Source organism: Anomalospiza imberbis, chromosome 21 (assembly GCF_031753505.1).
Source record: "Anomalospiza imberbis isolate Cuckoo-Finch-1a 21T00152 chromosome 21, ASM3175350v1, whole genome shotgun sequence".
Taxonomy (NCBI): domain Eukaryota; kingdom Metazoa; phylum Chordata; class Aves; order Passeriformes; family Viduidae; genus Anomalospiza; species Anomalospiza imberbis.
In genome coordinates, this window is record NC_089701.1 from 5664067 (window position 1) to 5687493 (window position 23427).

The 23427-nt window shown below is 44.9% G+C and overlaps 2 protein-coding genes and 2 long non-coding RNA genes across 4 annotated transcripts in view; 3 read left to right on the forward strand and 1 right to left on the reverse strand.

The window, feature by feature from the left end:
• The first annotated feature begins 82 nt into the window (after positions 1–82).
• Positions 83–5447, forward strand: LOC137486226 (uncharacterized). Its single transcript, XR_011005619.1, has 2 exons — positions 83–1867; positions 1955–5447. It is a non-coding gene; the product is annotated as an uncharacterized lncRNA (long non-coding RNA).
• On the reverse strand, positions 2108–11791 carry SET (SET nuclear proto-oncogene). The gene is made up of 8 exons (XM_068211336.1): positions 11442–11791; positions 10224–10281; positions 9125–9267; positions 8416–8519; positions 8131–8244; positions 6681–6851; positions 6438–6584; positions 2108–5544 (listed from the first exon to the last, which is right to left on the reverse strand). Exons 1-8 carry the CDS (start codon positions 11512–11514, stop codon positions 5521–5523), a joined length of 834 nt encoding a protein of 277 aa, XP_068067437.1. The 5' UTR covers positions 11515–11791; the 3' UTR covers positions 2108–5520.
• Positions 11792–12320: 529 nt separating this feature from the next.
• LOC137486239 (uncharacterized) lies at positions 12321–20465 on the forward strand. The gene is made up of 2 exons (XR_011005627.1): positions 12321–13474; positions 14637–20465. It is a non-coding gene; the product is annotated as an uncharacterized lncRNA (long non-coding RNA).
• A 2953-nt stretch (positions 20466–23418) lies between these two features.
• The window catches only part of BBLN (bublin coiled coil protein), a 95221-nt gene continuing 95212 nt past the window's right edge, over positions 23419–23427 (forward strand). Inside the window, exon 1 of the mRNA XM_068211367.1 lies at positions 23419–23422. The gene's annotated coding sequence lies outside the window, so the exon portion shown is untranslated. The remainder of the gene's footprint in view (positions 23423–23427) is intronic.

A 23427-nucleotide genomic window follows, 5' to 3' on the forward strand; every position in this document is an offset into this window, starting at 1 on the left:
CCCTTCCCCACACGGCCCCGGGGCAGCCGCCCTTCCCCACACGGCCCCGGGGCAGCCGCCGCTCCGGCCCCCGGCTGAGGAGGTGCCCCCGCCCCGAGGGGAAACGCGCGGTCGAGGTCCCGTGAGGCGGCGGGGAGGAAGGAGGACGCCGCGGACGCGGAGGTACCGGACATCGCCCGCCGGGGAAGGGGAGGCTGGAGAGAGGCTGGCGGGGTCAGTGCCCGCGGTGGCACTGCGGAGGCTGCGGGTCCGTGCCGACGGGAGGGGACGGGAGGCACAGTGGCGGATCCCCGCTCCGTCCCTCTGGAAGCCCTGAGCAGACAGCCCCGCGGGTGGCCCCAGCCCGGCCCTTTGTGCTGGGGCCACCGGGTGGTTCCCAGTTTCAGTTCTCCACACGGGCTCGTGAGCGGCGCTTGTTCGAAGGGGAACCAGCGAAGTGCAGCTCTCCTTGCGACGGGATCCCTGCATCCCATCCTGGAACGGGGCGATGCTGGGCTCTGGGGAAGGTTTCCCCTGCAGAACTGCCCCTTCACACGCAGTTTCTGCTGAATATTTGAGTGCAAAAACGTCCCACATTGGCGAGGCTGGCAGCAATCCCCTGGCTACCGTAGTGAAAAAACACCGTGCTGCAGCAGTGCCACAGCATCACACGGAACCGACAGTGTGTCACAGGCCCAGTGCTTTAAACAAAATAAAAATACACTTGTTGTTTTCAGGTGTTTAAAGACGTTCCTCAGCAGTATTACTTGTTACTATCCTACTAAAATGCTTTTCAATCATGGAGCAGCGCACAACTGTGAATCAGAAGGCATGTGGAGGTGATAGTATTCCCACATACAACTTTAGAAATATACTAAAAAACAGAAGTGTGTTCCTTTTGCTTCATTAGAAAAGTTTTTCTAGCCTAAACATTTTGTAAGTGATTTGCAACTGAGCAATTAATAAAAGGAACTCATCATAAAATTAAAAATTTGAACCTAGCTTAACTGACTTGAATTAATAAAGCCTTAAACTAATACAAAACCTTTGAATATGCCCTTGTTGTTAATAAAGCAAGTGCATTTGATTAATATAAACCCTTCAGAAACCTGATGCTATTTAGAACATGGTCCAGGCTCTGTTTAGTGTTTAAGCAATTATTTTAATTTGACTGTTCAGTGGAAATACTGGAAAGGGGAAATCAAACTAGCAAGCGTAGACCGAGTTCTAGAGGAGCAGGGATGCTTCCACACCTCCAGCAGATCAAGGCTGTGTTTGGCTGTCACTGGGGACGTGCTTGGGGGGCTCTGGGCTGGGACGGTGCCTCCAGGGGTCCTTTGCTCACCACGCACTCGGGGTTCCTACAGCAGCTTCCCCCTCTTTCCTTCAGGCCTCAGACCCTCCAGGGGAGGCTGAGGAGGGGCGGAGGGTAGTTCAGGGATGCTGGGGAGCTGGAGGGAAAGGGCTGGCTCTCAGCTCCCGGCTGATCCCAGAGGCCGTGTCCCTGGCTACGCAGCATCCCAGCCCCATTCCCCGGGCATGGTTCAGCTGTGTCCCGCAAATCCTGCGGAGAGAGTGGGCCAGTACGTGGGATCAGCAGTCCCTGCCCATTCGGCAGCCCCCTGGCCCGCGGGAAGGTAAGTGTCACAACTGGGAGCACGACGTGCCCCTCCAGCCCTTCCAGGATCCCGCAGGGCACCATCCCCTGGGGCCGGGGATGATCCCGGCGCAGGTCCTGCCCCGGAGCCGGCAAGGGGCAGTGGCACCGGCCCGGGAGCTGTGCGGACTCCTTGCGGGTTCCCGGAGCAGGGCGGGGGCTAAAGGTGCGGCCCGACCTTCAACCGGCAGCCCCTGGCCTCCGTTATACCCGAGAGAGCACGCGGAAAAGGTGATGATCGAGAAAAACTCTTAGAAGTTTCAAATTTTAATCCAGGAGGGGGAGGAAGGAGATTAAGCATAAATCTGTTTCTCACAGGAAGCAAGTGGCGTGTACCAGTCACTTGCGACCTCCCCTCACTCTTCTCCATAAAGGAAAAGCAAGCACTGTCCACATCACCCGTGAAAGACTGTGCCGAGTTTGGGACTAAAAAAATGATTCTTTTGAAAAAGACTCTTAGAAATGGTAGCATCAAGTAACAGTTAAATGTATTTTAATTCCTTCAAACAGAAGGATAGCTTGAAGGTACAGCAGAGAAATTATTTTCATTGATTTCATTCTCTTTAAAAAACAAAAAAAACCAAACCAAACCAAAAAACAACATGGCTTCAAAATTCAGGAACAGTATCCAATAAACAAAGAACTATCCTTATGCACCTGGTTTAGTGTGGTACAAAGAGCTTACAGATTCAAATGAATATCATAAATGACTGAGAAATCGATTCAGATAATGCTTGTTTACAGGGACAGAAATTATGTTGACAAGTATGAATAAGTACACAGATAATCTCTTTAAAAACTCCAAACCTTCCTGACTGTATTTACACACTTAGCTGTATTTGTTTCCTTTGGCACGAGAAATTACAGACAAAAGATTCCATTTTATAGCAATTAAACTTTAAACTTTAAAATAACCTTTGAGACAGGCCATATAGCCCCAGCACAGCAGCTTCACCTTTATTAAATTGCTGCCAACTTTATGTTCTAATCCTGGAAATTCAAGCCAAAAAACCTGAAGTCATTTACCACCTGTGATAAATTTCACATGGTGGGATTAACTGTATGTGAGGAGCTCAAGCAGTGGGGAATTAATGATATTTAATAAGAATTTCCCATTATTATCCAAGGTAGATGTCTTTTTAAAAGCTCTTTATACACATATAAAATAAATCCAGTAAAAAATGGACACCCATTACATATATTCAGCCAAATTAGACATTAAGTGAACAGTCAGAGCACATGATGGCCAGCTGTAGTATTTCTTGAGCATTGCAATGTGTTAATCCCTAATCATATCCATGCTAGGGAAAAAAATTAAAATAACACTTAACTAGTATGGTTTATTCTTTTACCATGTCAGTTTACTCTTTAGCCATTGCCAGGAGTAAACCCTCAAGTTTCACAGCAAATTCAGTATTATCAGTACAGTAGCAAGAGTATTTTGGCACCCTGTAAAATCCTTAAGAATGCACAAGAAAAATCTCTCAAGTAGCATTTAATTATCCAGACTTCTCATTTCTTGTTCCTGGTATTTGACTTTACAGAGCCTGAAGCTTTTGATTACTTTCAAAACAGTTTTTATAAGTTTTCTGCTAGTAACCAACAGGGATGGAAAAACAATGGTACAATATTTTTCCTAAAGCATTAAAGACTAGCAAAAAGTTATTTTCCTTGAGGAACTACAATTAGGACTACATAAAAATTAAGTAATGAGGCATCATGGCAAGAAACAGCACATCGACCCTCTACCACAACAGGAAGCTATTTTCAATCTTACAACAAAAAGGAATCAAATTAAAAACCACTAAAATTTATAGGACTTCATGGGTTTTGTTCCTTCTCTCTCTAGATGGTAAGAAACCATTACTGATCAACGTTGTACTTGGCTCTGCAAAGCAGGATGAGGGCAGAAGCTTTTGTTGAGATGGAATAAAGTACATGGTTGTCTTATTTTTGCATTGATCACATGAGACTGGACGTTGCATTGTCTCTGATAACTGGATTGAATCCAAGCTGGACCACACACTTACAGAATGTTTTCCCTCACACATGTTATTTGTGCACGTCTCAACCAGACATTGATCTTGTTCTGCCAAGTATATTCTTAAGCATCAAAAAAAGCTGAATTTGACTACAGCAAATTCTGCGAGGAAAAGGAATCAGAGAATATAATAAGTCTTCCCAGAAGACAGTCTTTTCTACACATCCAAAGAGCTGTTTGAATTTCAGATGAGCTGATAGAACATTTTTTCTTAAATATTTCAAAAGCAAAGCATGTTAAAACAACTTCCATTACATTTTGTGGAATACCAGTTCCAACACCTTCTTATGTGAAATTGTTACAAGTTTCTCAAATGCAGTCTCTTAAAATGAGAGTACAGTGTATCTAAAGCACATATACATGCTGCTACCAAGGAAAAAAAAACCAGTGAAGTAGCAACTTTTTATACATTAACTTTACTAAGAATCTTGCTCTTTGAAATAGCCCCCAAATTAAGCTTGCAATTAAGATTTGTTTTCAACTGAAAAGACTTACAAAACCACCCAAATATTTTAAAACCACCCCTTAAGTCTTTTTATTCTGAGCTTGCATGGTATTTTCATGCAAACTGATGTACTGGAGATACAGTACTGCAAATTACTAAAAATTCTACAAATCAAGTGACTTTCCTTTCTGCAAAACATGGATATATACCTGTATCTTCACACACAGCACACGACCCTACAGGGAACTCAAGAGTCAGCGTGCAGTAGGAACTACCACAGGAAACAGTTTACAGGTACTGAAACAGTGGGAACTACATGAACTGGTTCAGTCCACACAACCACAAGGCTGCACTGCACTACAGAAATACTGACAAAATGCCCCCAAAAATGCCAAGAAACTACAGCAAGTTCTAAATAGGATATAAAAGCTGTTTCTTTCAGTGAAGACCAACCAGTCCCTTTGTGTACACATTTAGTTTTATTGTAACAAAGCAACTTGTACACTTTAACGTTTAAAACTGAGCATCTTTCTTTCCTTTCCAGTGAAACAAAAAAAAAAAAAACCAAAAAGAAAAAAAGGAAAAAAACACCAAAAAAAAACCAAAACAAAAAAAATTAAAAATAAACAAGAACAAAATTACAATAGAGAATGTCAATTCCAAATAAGATCCTACAGGTTCTGCTGATTCTCCATCAAGTGGCAGGGCTCAAAGTCATCATTAGGAGAAGATTTTATTTTAAAAGTGTCATCTTAAACTGCAAGGATGTTTGTTAAACATCACAATTAAACATGCCAAAGGAGAAGAAGCCATGTTGTCAAAATGCCCACTTAACCCACCCAAACTTCTGAAACCCACCCCGGCTGACCTTCTATAACCCCATTTTTATTTTTATTTTTTTTTTGTTGTTTTTTTTTCTTTTTTTTTAAACAAGAGAAAGTAGACAGATACATGTTGGTAAATGCTAACTGTCCATATTCACATAGAGACACAGTGTAATCTCTGAGCCCAATATACAGAGAAAGAAGGAAAAAAGCTAGATTCTATGCACTACTACACAGGGGCCTAGCACTCTTCAGCTTCCAGCAGAGTGAAGGGAGCAGAAGGTTTTCTTTTTTCCCACAGAACATGGTGTGTTGAATTCATAAACAGTTTTTGTTTTGAGACAGAAAGGGATAAAAATGAACTTGAAACAGAAACTGGTAGATTATTTTCCACTGTATTCTGCTCAAGATATTTCCCCAAAAGAAATTGTGAACCATGGTGTAGAGGAGAGAAAAAGAGACCTCAAGAGAACAAGGCGACTGAGCACAAGAAAAAAAAGACAGCAACTTGCTCCCAGGGACTGGAGAAAAATTAAAAAGGTAAAAAGGGGGTTTGGAATCCATCAGTGTTCAATTAGTCATCTTCTCCTTCATCCTCCTGTTGAAAGATAAGCAAGAATTAAATAACTCTAATCACTAAACTTGAGATAGCAAATGCAGTGACCAGAACTTTTTACAGAGCTACTCATGGTGCTGTATGATCATCTCTTCCCTCACTAAAGGATGGTAACATTTGCCCAGGGTGCCCAGCTCCTACACAGAAATCACTCACTACCTGGGTGTCCCAAGGAAAACACATCAGAGGTTTGAGAAACTGTGACTTGGAATACCTACAAGCACTGACATGAGTTTAACATGTGGAAAATGAAGGGGTCATTTCCCCCTCATTTAAAACTCTGAAGAACAAAATGCTTCACCTTTCACATGCCAAATTCTAGGTTATGAAACAGAGCCCTCCTCTCACTGCATGTGGTTTGTGCTGCTGGAAGTCAGACACACCACTCCCAGTTCCAAGAAACAAAGACATTCTAAACTAACTTCCCAACACCCTGGATGATGAACCTGAAATCCCACTTACTACCAAAGCAAATTTCTAATTCCTGAACCCATGAGAAAGTGTTAGCTAGGCTGGCCATAAGCAGAAATAAACCAACAAGTGGGAAGGATGACTGGATGTATCAACAAAAGCCATTTATATGTAAAGCATTGCTGGAATACTCAGTAATGAAGTAAGAATTTTGTCACATTAATATCCTAGTTCTCCTAGAGCACTTCCCTTACAAATTTACTGAAAATAATTTTTCAGTAAAAATGTTTCTTTATACACAAACATACTTATTACTACCTGAAACCACTCAAGTTAATGCAGTCACAGTTCTCACACCTTGGGGTGCAGCAAAGAACCCGTTCACCTCTGCCACAATGCCTTGGTATTCTTACAAGATCTTTCTCAAACACCACACAAATGGCATGAAGGGCATGATGACTCACCTCTCCTTCCTCTCCCTCATCATCATCTTCATCTTCCTCCCCCTCATCTTCATCTCCTTCTTCATCAATATCCTCTAATCCTTCTTCCTCTTCATCATCATCGTCGTCCTCCTCTCCCTCCCCTTCTTCATCATCCATATCAGGAACCTTAAAGACACGTTTGCAACATCAACTACAGTGATCAAATCCGCTCTTTCACAGAGCTGTTGTGGGTGCAGATGCCCTGCTCAGGACTGTACCTACCAAGTAGTACTGTAGGGGATTTGGCCAGATGTCATCCTTGATGACTTCTCCTAGTTCATCAGCCCCTGCATCAGAGTGGTCAGTGAACCAGGTGAAAAAGCTTTCTGGCTCTTCATGCTGCCTCTTCCTACTGGCTTTATTCTGTGTCTGGCTTGAACGTTTTGTCAGGTCCTGAAAAGAAAGTTAAGAAGTTCCCTAAAGTCACCTTTCTATGGTGTTTTTTTCCTGTAAGTACCATTTAAAAATGTACTTGTCTAAACAACCCTAAGAAGTCACTTTCCCCGCCCCTCTTCAAGGGCAAGTCTGTAAAACACATCTCAAGCCCAAACAACTGACAGAAGATACTCATGAACGGGAGAGAACAGTAAAGCATTTGGCTCTTCCAACGGCCTCCACTGGAACACTGAAAATTCACATAATCTCACATCTGATTTATGTTTCCCTATCTCAGGGAAACACAAGTATGACAACTGTTTAATGACACGCTGAATTTACAAGGTCTCACAATAACTAAATGCCACTCAGAGTAGTTGTAATTGCAGCAACTACTACATACACCCAATTTAAGAAAGTCTCCACACCTCGAAGCTCTTTTATCATTTGGATATAAAGACCTGCCTAGGCCTTTTTGGCTAAGATTCCCACTCTGAAGTCTTCAGGCCACTCTCTGTAGTAAGTGCAAAAAAAAACCCCACACAAACTGCTGAAACACATGGCCACAGGAATACATGTAAGGTCTGTATCTATCACCTTATCCTAGAAAAGAAGTGTAGTACGTTTGCAACAATCTTTTTGTTAAGTCTGAAATGAAATAATTTATTTCTTTGACCATATGGTTATACCACACTTCCAGTGGTTTTTTCTCCTGACAGAATGACAATGTTTATAGGTTTAGACTCTTTAAAAAAGAACAAAGCAGAATTCCCACTGATTTTGTGGTGTATTGTAAAGATCACATGACTGGCCTGTAAAGGAATGCAATTTCTGGTAAAAGAGGAAACGTTCTAGTTCTCAATACAAAAAACATTACATTTTCTCCTTGGTCTGAGAGTGACAAAACAAGTAGCAATTTAACTGCAAGTCTCAGCTCTACTTTTAAAAACCCAGTTCAAAGTCTTCAGGATAACACTGAAGAACTTCTACAGAAATAAACTGCAGTAAATTAATGATTCTTGAACACTGCCTGGGTGACAGGTATGCCCATATTATTACGGCTACAAATTCTACAAAAGATGTGGCATCTGGAAATGAAGTCAAAGAAATAGAGGGAAATATAAAACAAGATCACACACTGCTATCTGATCCCCCTAAACCTCTTGTCCTTGGAATTCTTCATTTAATAGTTATTTTAAGTAAACAACACAACGCAGTCTAGATCCTGGCCAAGGAAGAGACAAGCTAACGCACTTGGTAATGTTTTCACTTGTGCTCTCCCAGATGCAATACATACCTTTCCAGATTTCCATTTGATCTCAGTCGATTTTGAAGATGGGTCTCCACTTTCATTGAGGTGAAACTCTTTGGAGAGAACTTTATTTTCAAAGTAGGGATTCTCATCAAAATACTGCAGAATGGAAAGCAAAGAGTTAGAACCCACAGAATGGAAACACACAAGTCAAACCTGGCACTAAATAGGTAACTGCAGAGATTTAAGTCATAAACTAGAACCCAACATGCAATTACATTAAAAAACAACAGCAAAATCACAAGTAAGTGAACCATTTAAAGTACTTACAAAATCTATTCTGTAACCTGATTTGATGTCTTCAAATTCTGTCACCTCAACTCTGGTCAAGTAATGCAGTGCTTCCTCGTCTTCTTCTCCCAGCAGTGCAGATACTGAGAGAGAAGGAGGAATCCCACATTAACAAAGCCATGAAACAGGCAGGAAAAACACAGGAAACTGATAGCCAGGAAGATCTAAAAAGCAACACATCTGTCCAAGCCAACTTCTCATGGCTCTTTCTTTTCAAGTTACCAGCCAACAGCCTACCCACGCATACCCACCCTTCCCTCTGAAACAGATTTTCATGCATGTAGTTTGCCCAATCTAAAGCAGCCTACGAACTTGTTTTGTAGAAAGTTTACTATCAGGAGGCCCAAGGAGCTCACATCCAAGTAAAAAACACCCAAACAATTTAGAACAATTTTGTTTTTTTTTTTTTTTTTGCTTTAAGTTCCCAATGAACGGTATACAGTGGAAAACTTGCACTTTAAAATGCAGAAAGAAATTTTAGGATTGAAATATTTTAGTAAACAAGATGTTCCTTTGGCCAACAAGATGAAGAAAGAAGAAGCTTAAAAAATGAAATCTAAGACAGAAAGGAAGTGTTGTATGCCTAGTAACAACTCCACAAGACCCTCAGAGCTTTAAGACACTCACATAACAAGCAAGCAAACATTGAATTTACAGGGGGGAAAAAAGAGGGCTGTTAAGAATGTACCTTGTGGGTGGTTGACAAATGTTGTTACCCAGAAATTCGGGATTTTGGCGATCAATTCTGACCTCTTCTGGAAGAATGGTTGGCGGAGTTTGTTGTATTTCTGTTCTACTTTCAAAATTTCCTCACTGGCTTGTTCATTCAGTCTGTAATAGAAAGAGGCATGTTAACCACATGGAGAGAACTGGGATTTAAAGACACATCAGAGCAGTTAAGTAAGAGTTGATAAGGTTTGATAGACCAGTCTGCCACATTCTGCAGATGAAGTGTCCCAAAAACCCCAGAAGCTCAGAGCTGCAACAACTGTTAAACACTCTTACAGAAGCAATCTCACTGGTCTGAATGGAACCTGCTAAACACAAAGCAGTGTTTTACCTCTTGAACATTCTGCCTGCATAAAACCTGCAGAAGGCTAACACAACCCTATCACCTGCCCCCTATAACTTTGAGGCAGGCAAGGAAGCTACAGCAAAGACATTCTGCACCCTGTGCAAGTAAAATCTGAAGACTTAAAACTGAACTGTTGTTGCCAAAAGGCAAAGCCCTCATACTGCAACAGCTTCACACATTCACAGCCCCAACAGCCACCTGCAGCCCTCGCAGGACACTGGCATAGAGAGAACATGCAGGAAGGGACTGACAGAACCCACAGCCCCAAGAGCTCTGGCATACAAAATTAACATCCCAGAGACACTTTCTGTTTCTTATTGCACAAGCACATGAATATTATAATAAAAATGTATAATAAAAGCTGACTTTTCAACTAAGTGTTTGGTTCTGCTTGCTAACAGGGAAATACTTTAACCAAACAGCTTACACATTAACTTGAGAAGCCAGTGTGAAATACATTTCTATTATCAAAAATACCACAATTAATTAAAAAATTTAAACTCAAGTTCTACCTCTTTAATTATACACAATTAAGCAAGAAACCAGGACACTTCTTTGTTATTTTAATGTCTCTAATCAAGTCAGAACACAGGTATATCTTGGCGAGTTCAAAGACAGTGAGTACTACTGAGTGCTCGGTTTACTAAACACTTTCACTTTGGTCAGCTAAATTTCTATTTCTGCTACATTTTAAAAGTTAGATAATGTTTACCTGTCTATTTCATTCTGTACTTCATCAATGTGTTCAATTGCTTCCTGTTGCTCTTTTTCTGAAAAACAGATGAAAACGTGTCAATATCCCTTCATTCACAAGCCTGACAAATCACCTGGGGTTTCTCTTCGAGAAATTCTCTAGTGATCTATAGTAGAAGTTCTCAGGTATTTCTATTAAATGTCACAAGAGTTACAAGGCCTCAAAGCATCAGCTTTACAGGGTGTGTTGCAGATGAAGTGCAGCAAAGTTTGATAAAACAGTCCTTAAAGTGAATTCACCCTTAGAAACCACAGCTCACATCCCGCCACAATGTTTTACAAGCCAACTTAAATTATAAGCCAATAATATTTTAATTAAAAAGTTGTAAGCCACATTTGCTACGACCAACACATTTGAAAAAACGTGATTTACAGAGCGCTGGAATATCAATAGAAATAGCCTATCTGGGCACACGCCACCTTCCAAACACCGAAAAGAACGTTCAGAAAGGCAGTTACAAACGAAAGAGACGCGAAAGCCGCCCTCGGGCAGGTATTTTCTAACGGGCACTTCCCCCGGACCGAGTTTGGCCGAGGCCTGGCTTACGGAGCGCTGTTTACCCACCGCGCGGGAGATGAATGAGCGGCAGCGGGGAGCGGCTGGAGCGGAGCAGCAGCGCCCGGTGCGCTCCCGCACGGCCCGGCCCGCGCTGGGGGACAGCTCTGCCTCTCCCGGCGCGGGGCACGCACGTGGGGAAGGCGCTGCGGCCGGGGACAAGCCCGACCTTTAAAAGCCGAGATCGCACGTGGGGCCGGCGCGGGCGGCCCCAGCACCGCGTGTCTCCGCCGCTCCGTCCCCGCGCGGCCCCGGCAGCACCACGCGGCCGCGGCCGGCGCGGGAGGCGGCGGCGCATCATGGCGGCGGCGGCGGAGCACAATGAGCTTACGCGGATGCTGCTCCGGGAGGGGCGGCGGGGGGGTCCCGCTGCTCCGCCGAGCCGCAGCGCCCCCCGCCCGGCCCCGCGGGGAGGGAAGCCGGGCCGGCAGCGCAGACAAAAGGGCGCTAACATGGCCTCCTCCCGCCGCCGCCGGGCCTGCACATCCGCCCGGCCGGGCCCGCGCTCCGCCCGCCCCCGGCGCGGCCGCGGCCCGTGCGGCGGGGGAAAATGGCGGTCGGCGCGAGGCGGAGGCCGCGCCGGCTGCCGCCATTCCCGTCCCGCCCCCGGCGCGGCCTCACCTGAGGTCTCGTCGGCCCCATCGTGGTTGGAGTTCAGCTCCTTCTTACTGACTTTGGCCGCCGGCGCCGACATGTTGGTGGCTGCGGAGCGCGGAGGGCGGGAGGGAGGGGGGGGCTGCAACGGGGCTGCGCGGGGGGGGGGGGGCCGGGCACTGACTCCTCCTGCTGCTGCTGCTGCTGCCGCCACTCAGGTCCCTCCGCCGCCGGGGCGCTCCCGCCTCCTCCGCGCGGTCCTGCCGGATACCGGGGCGGCAACGGCGCCTCTCACTCCCCTCGCGCTCCCTCGCCCAGAGCCGCCGCCGCCGCCACCTCCTCCTCTGCTGCTGGCGAGGGGCGGGCACGCGGCGCGCATGCGCGGCCCCCCCTCCCGCCCGGCCGGGCCACGGCGGCCGCAGCGCGCGTGCGCACCGAGCCCCCCGCCCCGGGCGCGCAGTGCCGCGGGCGGTGCGATGCGCAGGCGCGCTGCGCCCCGCACACACGCACACGCCGGGGAGGTCCCGCCTGCGCAGCCGTGCAGAGGCCGCGCCCCCCGGCCGCCCCAAGCCGGGCGCTCATTGGTCGGGAAGCGCCGGGGGGGGGGCGTGGCCGCGGCGCGGGGACACAGAGGACGGCGCGCGCGGGAGGGCGGGGGCGCGCGCGGGGTGTGTAGGGGAAGGGGCCGCGCATGCGCGCGCTGCACGTGCCCGCGCGCCCTCGCTATGGCGGCGCGCGCGAGGCCCCGGGAGTCCCGGCCCGTCCCCTCACGGCCCGCGGAGGCACCGAGCCCTTGGTGTGGCCGGGATGGGGCCCGTCCGTGGATCTCGGGACCTCCGACCTCCAGACAGTGCTCAGAAGGCTGTGGTCCCGCTGCGAGGTTCTAGGCTCAGCGCTTCCCTGCCGGGGGTGAGGTCGCACTTCCAGCCTGCCACGCTCTGGGAATGTGCACCCACGTCTCCCTGCGCTGCCTGCCTTACCTGGGACATGGCACAAAGCAACCGTGGAATCACCAAGGTTGGAACAGACCTTTAAGAACATCATGTCCAGTGTTCACCCAGTATGACCGCCTAGTATGGCCCAAACCGTTAAAGCACATCACCCAGAACCAGAGACTGACACCTCCTGAACACCTCCAGGGATGGTGACTCCGCCTGTTCCAAAGCATGGCCACCCTAGCAGGGAAAAATCTCTCCCAAATATCTTCTCAGAATCTCCCATCTCAGCTTAAGGCCTCTCACTGCAGGAACGGCAGAAGAGACCACCCCTCCTTTCAGGTGGTTGTGGAGAGCAATGAGGTGCCCCCGAGCCTCCTGAGACCAAACAAACCCGTATCAATAACCGGGGACATTCTGTGTTGAGAGCACAGGGCCCTGCCTGTCACATCCAGCTCAGTCACTGGGAGCTCCACTCCAGAAGGTCACAGAGCCGCCTGCCAGCACACCTGCCACTGCACCGAGAGCAGGCAGACTTTAAATAACCCTTTTTGTCCCTTTCCTGTCCACCTGTCATGGAAGAGCTCAGCGCAGCTCCACAGCTACAACTCGCCCGCGTTTGCTTTTAAAGGCGTAGCCGAGTCACTCTTTTCTATCAAAAGCAGCAGCATATCATTCACAGATGAGTGATGAGTGTTTGGATACAGTTCGGGTTAAGAAACAAGTACAGTTTTGAAGTAGGAATTTGCTGTCTGTGTTTGCTTCCCCGGTCATACAACATTAGCATAGTCTTCCTGCTCGTTTCTTGTTTTGCCTCTTCAAGTTGTTCTTCTATTGGACTTACTCCATGAGGCCTGGATTAGCTCCTGCCTCCTCAGAAGTCCTGACTATACTTTTCTGAATCCTGCTCCCACCTGTTGCTTCTAAATCCCCATTGTTTTTTCTTTTGTATTCCCAGGTGTCACTTCCCACCAGCGATGTGCTGGCTTCCACTGCCACCCACAAGGGCTGCGGCATGTGCGGGGTTTGTGTTGTGCTTCCCCGTGCAAAGAGCAGGAGAGAGGAGCTGCCATCCCTTACTTCTCTGGTTTCACATACAGCAATTGTAACCGCTGGGCACAAAAGGTAAGCAAAACATCACAGCTTTATAAATGCAAGATTATGAAATCCTCCCCAAGGGGGAGATGTCTCAAGGCCTTCCTGAAGCCCATCACAGCAAGATGACTCTTTCCTTATTCTGTCTGCATCTCCCAAGATTGATAAATATGGATATCTTCCAATTCAGATGAGGTAAATGCATGTGTGCAGCTTGGTTTTCTTCCTTCTGTTTCGTTTGGGTCTCTTGACGATGAAGTTATATGTGCTCTTTTCTCACCTTTAATTTACTATATTGTCTTTCTCTAGATTAGTCTTTGAAGATCTATAATTTGAAATACAGGCGGCAAATTTGAAAGCTAATTCCAAGCAGGAACAAGCGACACCTGTCAGTTCCCTACTAGAACTCCTTGTTTAGTCTATAAATTACCAGGTATTCCTGAAGTACATGGTTATGGTGATACTCTGATGTATTTAAAACCAAGTAATCATTAATATTAACTGCTGTACTGTTAAAAAACATTTCGAAGATCTGTTTTTACCAGCCTAAAACTAGCTATTATCAAAAAAAAAGGGTATATTGATTATATATAAATATTTAAAATAATATAAATACATGTAAATATTAAAAGAATATGAGTTTAATATCCCCAAAACAGTAACAAAAGAACCCCCAAAAATATAGAGGGCTTATTGATAAATATTCAGTTACCTCCCTTCAAATCTTTCTAATGTTTTCATGACCTGTAGCTAACCTCTAAGGCAGTTTTAGTCCCTGAATAACTGTTGAGGGTTTAAATGTACAGTTATAACTGCACATTTTTCTCAAGAATTGACTATACAGACTCAATTTCCTTTCTTTGTAAAGGAAATTTCATATTTGCTCCCTAAAGTTCAGATCTCCAGTGTTTCTTTCCTTGGCTAGATATGTTACTACAATTGAGAGACAGAATTGATAATCATGCTTACTTTCTGGACTGTCAAATCAGCTGTAAATCTTAAAACTTGAGCCCCCAATTTGGCAAATGAAATCAGAAAATGTGCTAAAATTTTCTCCAATATAATATAATGCAGTGATGTGTGAAAAAAGGAAGAGTACATCTCCCCCGAAGTATTTCTGCAAGGCAAAATGGTCATATATACCATTATGCAAGTAAGTCAATGTAATTAATAGCAACTCATGGTTTCACAGCCTTCTGTCCCAAAGAACTGGGAATTATTGTAGAGAAATACAAAACAAGGATCATTTTACCATCGCTGAAATGCAAACCATTGCTTAAGAACTGTACACCTATGCTGGGAGCCCGGTTCTCCACAGAGAACTTGCAGGCTTGGGCTGTGTATTAAGAACAAAGATTCCTCCTTGGAGTGCAAGACAAGTTTTCAGAGTATATGAAAGCTTTCAAGTCACTGAGTACACCTGTGAGTTGAAGGCACATTTCAAGCTTGTACTTGATAGCAAAGCCTGACTGGCACATGAGGGCTTGCTGGGAGCCACAGGCAGAGACACAGGGCTGGTTTGCTGTGTGTGATCAGTCTGACAGCCCCCAGGAACTGCTGAGCCTCCCCGGCACTACACACACAGTTTGGCACACACATTAACCAGTCAAATACCAGCTCCAACTGTTTATTCATCTCCACCCGTCACAGACCTTCCCAGTCAAGCATTCATGTTAGAACTGAAGGGTGAGATAATGACAGAAGAATCTTCCACATGTCCTCGCAGTTGTTGCAGTTGAAACCTTTGGATGAAAATATTTCAGGGCTGATAATTGCCTTGAAGCAGGACAGCGGTTCAGTAACACAGACAACAGGCAGTGACTAACAATACGTCACTGAATAAGTACAGTGATCCTATTTGTATTAGTTTGGGGTTTTTTTAAATGAAATATCCATTAGACATCGTTGCTAAACCTGACTTTTATTTTTTTCTACACCAACATCTCTAACTTACCAGAGCACCTGCTTGTAACCAATGAAGAGATGTATAGTTACATAACACCTGTGCTTGTTCCCAGATACTAGAGGCAAAGAGGCAGTCAAAATACTCTTTAAAATATTAAATTGAAAGTCAACAAAACCGTAGACAATTCTGAACATGAGGCATAAGCTTTTCAGACTTGTTGAGGACGAGATAAAACTGTACCTTGTGCTTCTGCAAGGAGATATACAGAAGATCCTCTCCATCTTCTCCACTCATAGGGAAATTAAAGGGGAGACAATATTTCTACAGAGTCACTTTATAAATGTTTGCTTTCCAGGATTTTAACTGTGGCCAATTATTAAAACTCTTATTTATCATCTCCTCAGTCCTACAGCAGGAAAACTCTTGCTGAATCCTAGGCAAAGTTGACTATCACTTCTAGTTTTGGTCCCTTGGGAATAGCACTAGAGGCAAAAATTTTACACTCAGTGTATTTCATCCATTGTCTTGTTACCAAGTGGCAGCGGTTTTTGTGGGAATCATTAAAAACTTCCCTTGTTAGGCAGAGCACTATTGATATTTGAACTCTCAGGGGGAGTAACCTCTATCTCCATCCAAAAAGTATCAGATAAAAATAAACACACACAACATTGCTCAGCAAAGAACAAGTACATTAATTACAATTCATTAGTTTGAAGTTGGTGTTCCTCAAACATTTACAGTGTGTATTGAGTCCCGTGTAGGAGTATGGTGACAGGAAAGGTGAAACAAAAGACAGGAAAACATGTAGGAATCTGTCATATACAGTTTTTGCTATAATAATACATTGTGCACATTATTCTTTTCATCTGAGAATGTCAAAGCTCATTTTAAAAAATCTGGTTAAATGTAAAAAGCTCTGTGAGGAAAGTAATTCTTTTACTGGTAGGTGAACTGAATGCCAGAGTTATTCAGAGTTATTGCTCATTAGAGCCGGAGATGGAACTCAGGAATAGAACTGGTCTCCAACTTCAGCTACATAAAATGCTGCATGAGTTGCCAACTATGATCTGTGAGTGGAATTTGGTTAATTGTGTCAGTCTGTAGGAACAGTTATTATTTTTTGGTATTACAATAGCTCTGAGAGTCCTGCAACTGTAATCCCTGTGCGTGAGGTTCTACCTGCACACACAGCAAAGAGCAGCTCTGGCTTGGAAGAATGTAAAGTCTTTCAGGATATGGTTTGACAAACTATTTTTTGGTAGAAGTTCCTACTTATGCATTCGCCACCACACATTCCTCCCCTCTTCCCCTTTACATTGTTCCTGCATTGTGCCAGTGATTTTCTTTTTGTGTGTGTTAAATTGAATCTGAATCTGATTTCAATTAGAAATAGTCCCCACAACCCCTTTTTTTTTAAACTCAGACTCGTACTCTGATCTGGTTCCCTGGTGCAGATGCAGGAACAATGTTACAAGTAAGAGAGTCCCATGAAGACAGGAATGAAAGAGTGAGGAACACACTGCACAAGTTTCACTTAGCAGAGGTGTTTGTTAAACTGTGCCCTTAACTGAGCCCAACCATGACAAGGTTCTAACTGCAGCTGGTGTGAAAAAACAGCAGTTTGGTTTTGTACGTTTATTTTAAATTAACACAAACAAATGGAATATATCAGTAAACAAAAGAGCAGGTCTGCCACCTCAGGTGATACTGTAAAAACTTTCAGAGTAGAAATTGAGGTCATTGACAAAACATCTTCCTTTCCCCTTTGGAGTCAAAACTAATGTCTCTCAGAAACACACAAAGGAAATAACCTTTAAACTCCATGTTTGTTTTTGCAGTGGTATGACTGTAAAATAATTTCATCTGCCTTTGTAAAGGGGGGGGTGGGGTGGTATAAAACAAAGTAGAGACCATTTCCCTCCCACCACAGCCGTACTTCTATTATCTGACTCACCACTTCTGGGACTCCTTCTGGCAGCTCTGGTTTTATTGCACTGAAAATTCAAACCTGTGAAAATATTCCCTATTTTCAGGTTTACTTTGTTCACTGCTTTGTTCAGGTCAGTATCCCTTCCTTTAGGGGTCTGGAACTCGACATTCAGCAAGGGCTGGAGGTTGCTGTTCTTAAGCCTTGTGAGAAGGACCAGCTCACTGGAAGGAAGGGGGGAGGGAAAGGAAGGGGGAGGAGAGTCCATATCTGAAGAGAGATTCCAGACTGGAGAAATTTTACTGACATCCATTCAGTTTCCAGCGGGGTCTCCTTCGAGGGCTTTTACTGAGCTCCAAAAGCCCCTGCAATTCACAGCGGCATTTACATGCAACGTTTCCCTCTGGGAGCTAAGGTAAAACTGTACTCCTGGATAATAATCACAAAGAATACCACCAGACTCCTATTGAAATGTCAACCAGCCACTACCGTTGTAGAGAGTAACAAAGAGATGCTAATATAATTAATTATGAAGCCTCAGTACCCTCATTAACACATCTTTAGTGCCTAGATCTTTGAAAATCAGCAGTATAAAGTGACTGTCAGAGTTAATTCCTTATAAATTGCCTCCTGTCACATGCCAGCACTGCAGCAAGTTCTCTCAGGTCTTGATGCTAAAAAATCTGGGGTTTTTTTAAAGTTCTGATGCAGTTTTATTGGTGTTATTAAAGGTGTAAGCTGTTGCATAAGCAGTTTGTCAGGCTAGAGTAGAGAAAAATAAAAATGCCTTTAGTCAGCCCAGTTTACACAGTTGGTGGCATAAATAGGAAAAGTTTCAGTCAATTAAATGGAAAACTAAGGACAAAAGAAAAAACAGGAATGAAAGGTGTCACATAATTTGGCATTTAAATGTTTCCGGACCTTTTTTTAAATGTGAGGATTGCAACCAGTTTATAGCTCTCCCTCCTACTGCTGCCTTTACAACAGCATTCCAGCTCCAGGCCTCATTCCAGAGCATCTTCCTTCCCCTCCACTCCCGCTCACAAATATATATTTCAATAGGCTTAAGCTACATGGAGTTCCAAAACCAGCATGTAATTGGTGCAATTGTCTTTTATATTTCTCCAGAGAGAGCCACATTCATGCTGCTTAAACCCTGTTTTGTCATGTTTTCCCTTTTTTTTTTTTCCCCAAGCTGGACTGGGATCAGTACTTGTGTTGGGAACCCTACGTATATACTGAAGGAAGAAGTTACAGAAACAGGCTGTAGGGGTGGTTCATTCTGTTATTTCTCAGTACCAGACTGTCACTCTGCTACAAGATAAAGGGAGACGATAAAAAGAAAGTGATCATTACAAATCACTTGGCATTTTCTGCGAGCAGTTAAAACACTTGTACTGACATAACCAATTTGTCTATACAAGATACTCTGCCTCCCTTCATCTTCCATGTGCTTTTGAGAAGGCGATAATCTTTCTGCAGTGCGTAAGTTTGTAAAGTTATCTCTCTGTGCTTGTGTAATACATTCCAGGATTCTTTGTAATCTCTGTTGTACTTGGGATAAAAAAAATCAAATGAGATATTTTTATTTGCCATTTAAGAAGTGGCTTTCACAGTAAGTGCTTTTGCTGGTCTAGCTAATCTGGCAATATGCAAACTCGCTAAATGGAGGTAAAATTTATATCAGTAAAAGAAGTCCTTGCAAATCTGTCTTTCCTGCTGCATTAGCTAACATGGTAGAAACATTATTTTGTTTCCACTCTTGAATTACATATCCATACCCCAGTAAAACTAAGATGTATTTAATGAACATTCAGTGTTCATGGAAATAATGTCTCAGAAATTAAAGTCGCATGCTTGAAATTAAATAAATGCAGAAATTTCTGAAGAGCAACCCAGAACTATCATGCAAATTCTGCTTGCTTGCTTGACACACGCACAAATCTGATGGTACCAAGTGGAATGTCACAACTTACTTCTGAATGTCCTGTTTTGAAACCACGCTTTTGCCAAGGAGAGACAGTTCTGTTTAGAGGATTAATATCTGTCCACATTACTTTCTAATATAGCCACTGGCTTTAAACATAGCAGTTAAAATTCCAACCACTGATTGAGATACTACAGATGCAATATGAGCTGATGAGGTGATGTACAGAACAGATAACTAATTTTTAGTCATGCATGGTTACTGAATATGGGATTAATTTAAGGGATCTCTGCTTTCTTTCATGCTGTCAGCACTGCAAAGGGTCAGGTACCTTTGAGGAGTGGCACAGCAGATTGTACCTTATTTCTGAGATGAGATGCTGGACATGCTGCTATGAACTCAGCAGGAACTAGAGGCTGCTGAGACCAAAAGGAGAGAGACACTGCCAGTCACCTTGTTGACAGCAGCAATCCCCTGCCCAAGGCAGAGACTCCCAGCTGCCACTGAGTTCAGAGCACCACGGCAGCCAGGATTCAGGATCCTGAGCCTTTCACAGATGCCTCTTTGGACAATCCATGGCACTCGGCCCCGTGCCAGCTCTGCTTCCACTCCAACCCTGCCGGCAGTGCCTTTGTGCCCCTGCGGCGGTAACTTGCTGCCACCTGCCACAGAGCTTCCCCCCTGCTCCTTCCTGTCTGGTTACATTTGACTAAAATCTTTGTCTTATTTATTATTAATCATGAAGGAATCAATAGGGGATAAACAATACCTGTACAGGGCAAGAAATCACACGCATATTTATAAGGAACCCCCAACTAATTCTGCAAAGCACAATAGGTCATGATTTTAATGGAGATGGATTATTTTGATAATGTATCATGTCTTTTGGTATAACAGGACTTCAGAAACAAGCTGATGTTTTCTGCTAAGAAGGAAAAATAGGTTTTCAAAGCCAAAAGGGCACAGCATTTGCAGGGACATTTTGGAGGGGGGACAGGGAAAGGAGGTCACAAATTAAGAGAAAGTGCATGAGCCTGTTACAGATGGCACTGGAAAAGAAATAGCTGGGGGATTCATACAGCTTGAGGTAACACAGAGTCCACGCGAGGACCTGAACCCTCATCAGGCTACTGAGAACCTGGTGGGGTACATGGACATGGGTTCAACACTGACAGCTGTGGGGACCTCACTTCCCTTAAGGTTTGGTGAATTTTAAAACCATTAATTTCTAACAAAAAAGAAACATGGGAGTAACTGATCAGACATTGTCCATAGTCAACTAACAAGCACAAAATGTCAGCATAAAGCCACTTCAAACTCCAGGTTACATCCTTTGGTTAATGCGAAGGCAATAGTTCAGTCCCCAGGCCTCAGGCAGACCACATCTGTCCCCTCGGGCTGTTCAGCAGTGCACAGGTAGGACGGGAACTATCAGGGAACAGCATTAGGTCTTGCTGGTTATAGAAGCTGAAGAAACAAGTAGGTTCTGGAGTGACAATTCTTTGAAACAAACCCTTGCTGTGGGTTGAAGAGTTTTGTTTGTTGGCTGTGGTTTGCTATGAATAAACGAGAATATGTATGAGGTTTTGTTCCTTTGAACAGTCATCAAACGCCAAAGGCAATACCTTCGATCCCCTGTCAAGCCACTCCCTGCCAGACTAAGTCCAAGAACTCTCTCATGGCCGGATTGATCTGTGCTTGTTGTTTTATTCGTCCTTTACATGCATGTGTTTGGGGTGGAAGGAATGAAGGGGAAGGTGGAAAAGGAGAAGGCTCAGTTAGGACTCTCCGTTTTCGGGTACAATCTCCTGTTTCGCCTGTCTGGAGCCTCAACAGAACGGAATGGTTGCATTTAGCACAAATCGAGGGCAGCGACTGCACCCACTAGTGGGGAATTTTTACTGAGATGCAGCTCCGAGTGTTTCTTTTGCTCAGGTCACAGCGATCACACGCTAGCGTGCAGCTTTTTTCTGATGTTTTCCCCCTCTTTTTTTTTTTGTTTTCTCTTTACCTCAGCGTTCTCTTGTTTTCTGGTTTGCTCCATTATGTAAAAGTGAAAACTTCCTACACTGTGTCTCCAGAAACTGGAAGGAAAAAGCACAGATCAGCCCCGTAAAAGCAGCCACTTAAAAGAGACTCGGTAGCCTCAGGCAAGTAACAGCCCTCCCCCACTCATTCCCGATTTTGTCTTATTTCTGATGATGTGAAGACAAAAACATCCATATATCTGATTCTGCCAGGCCAGGAAAAAAAAGCAACATAAGATTTCTTGAAATACCTTATATATATATATCGAAACCCCAGCAAGTCAGAGAAATGGGAATAAAGGATCGAAGTGCAGTTACTTAGAGCAGTCCTTGTCTGGAGCTGCTTGCTCCTTTCTCATCCTCAGGGAAGAAAAAGCCCAGACATGCACCACGATACAGGGAACATGTTCTACATTTGCAGTAACTTTGCATACCACTGGCTAAAAAATTGATTTATTTCGGTCTGTTTCACATACCTAAATTCCAGTTTTCTTATCTCTTTGCCATCTCAAAAACCCACAAACTTTTCTCCTTAAGTCCACCCTGACAAGTTTAATTTAAAGTTTTTAAATTGCAGTTTGTGCTTAGCATTTTTATGATGATGCAGCCTGTATATTAATTCACACTCATAATATTTACTCCTCTCCTAAAGAATAATATGCCTTGGCAGTTCTAATCATATCAATTAAAGATAATTTATTGATGACTGAAGATTATCTATTTAGAGAGGATAAATTTTAAATATTAAGACCCTCCTAAGAAAACTACTCTGCTATTGGGTTCAAATATTTAGTATCAGTTTTCAACACAAGAAAAGCTGCCCCATGCAGTGACCCAAAGTGAGGAGCCTGCCTGCAGGAGAAGTGGGCTGGAAAGTGCTCAGTTACATCCAGACAGTCTCCGACTGCCACTGCTCACGCTGCCACACGAACCAGCTGCTGCTGGAGATGCCAAGCCTGAACTTTGGAAATTCAGATTAACTCCTGTCCTGTTCAGAGAGAGATGACAGGGCCAAACGGGCCATCAGTCCAGCCCAAGAGTATTTATGCTTTAATGTTCTTGTCTCTTCTATGGGGTATCATGATGGTCCACTCCAGCCAGGATTTGAAATTCTAGAGGACTCAGTTCCATTGAGACTGTTTGCTTTTGAAGGTGATGCCACTGAACCTCCTTCTGCTCCAGTTTCACTGTCTGTAAAATGGCTATGAGTTCTTTACCATTCGTTTTAGGCACTCTTACTTCACTGTTAATTGTGTAGTACTTTAAATTCCTCAGAAGAACATTGCACTCAGCTGTGATATAAATGGACTCGCATGTGCTCAAGAGGTGAAAGCGCTACGATCGCTCTGCTGAGCTCCTGCTCTGTGTCCTGCAATCTTGATTCCTACACACAGGCCAGACTCCTTCCCAGCAACAGCCGGAATAACTCCACTGAAGTTGGTGCATCTGTGCCTGCTTATGCCAGCACTAAATTTAGCCTGTGCATTCATCATCAAGTTGTTCCAATGAGTTAGTTAGAAAAAAATCTCCAAGCAGAGTCATACCTGTTAGGAATAATCACCGAAAGAAGCTACACCCCCAGGCCCTGTCCCTGCGGACAGGAACGGCACAAGTTATGCAGGCGCAGGGGCTGTTTCCCAGGTAGCGGCCGGCTCCCGCAGAGCTGCCCCGCGGGCGTGCAGCCAGCCCGGCCACACAGTACTCACCCTGGGCACGAGTTACCCCCACTGCCCCATCAAAACCAACGGCGGTAGCGAGCAAAGAGCCAGAGCACAGCGCGGGCACCAAGCGTGCACTGAGTCGGCCCCATTCCCTGGGCAACCACACGGTGACAGCCAACTGGAGCTTCCCTCACAAGGCGCCCAGCCCCGCTCTCCCCCGCGCTCGGCTTTGCCGCCCCCTCCCCGCCGCCATCTTAACTCCTGGCAGCCCCGCGCCCCCCGCCTGCGCTGCCACTCGTGCCCGCGGCGGGACCGGCCGGGCCCCAGCGCAGCTACGGCGGGAGCGAGCGAAGGGCAAGAAGCAGCCTCAGCCGGACCCACGGCTCGAACGAAGGTGCCGGGATAGACCGCCCCGCGCCCTTCCCCGACATGGCCCCGCCCGGCTCAGTTTACCGCTCGCGGGCCGGCGGGCTCGTCGCTCGGGTGACGTCACCGCGCGCCCGTTTCCATGGGAACCGGAGGCGCGGGCGGTGGG

Excerpts from the sequence above, each read along its gene's own strand:
- SET (XM_068211336.1), bottom strand. The coding sequence starts at position 11,514 with ATGTCGGCGCCGGCGGCCAAAGTCAGTAAGAAGGAGCTGAACTCCAAC. Across the intron at positions 10,282-11,441 it reads TGGGGCCGACGAGACCTCAG|AAAAAGAGCAACAGGAAGCA; the intron begins GTGAGGCCGCGC and ends TCTGTTTTTCAG. Across the intron at positions 5,545-6,437 it reads ATGAGGGAGAGGAAGGAGAG|GAGGATGAAGGAGAAGATGA; the intron begins GTGAGTCATCAT and ends ATCTTTCAACAG.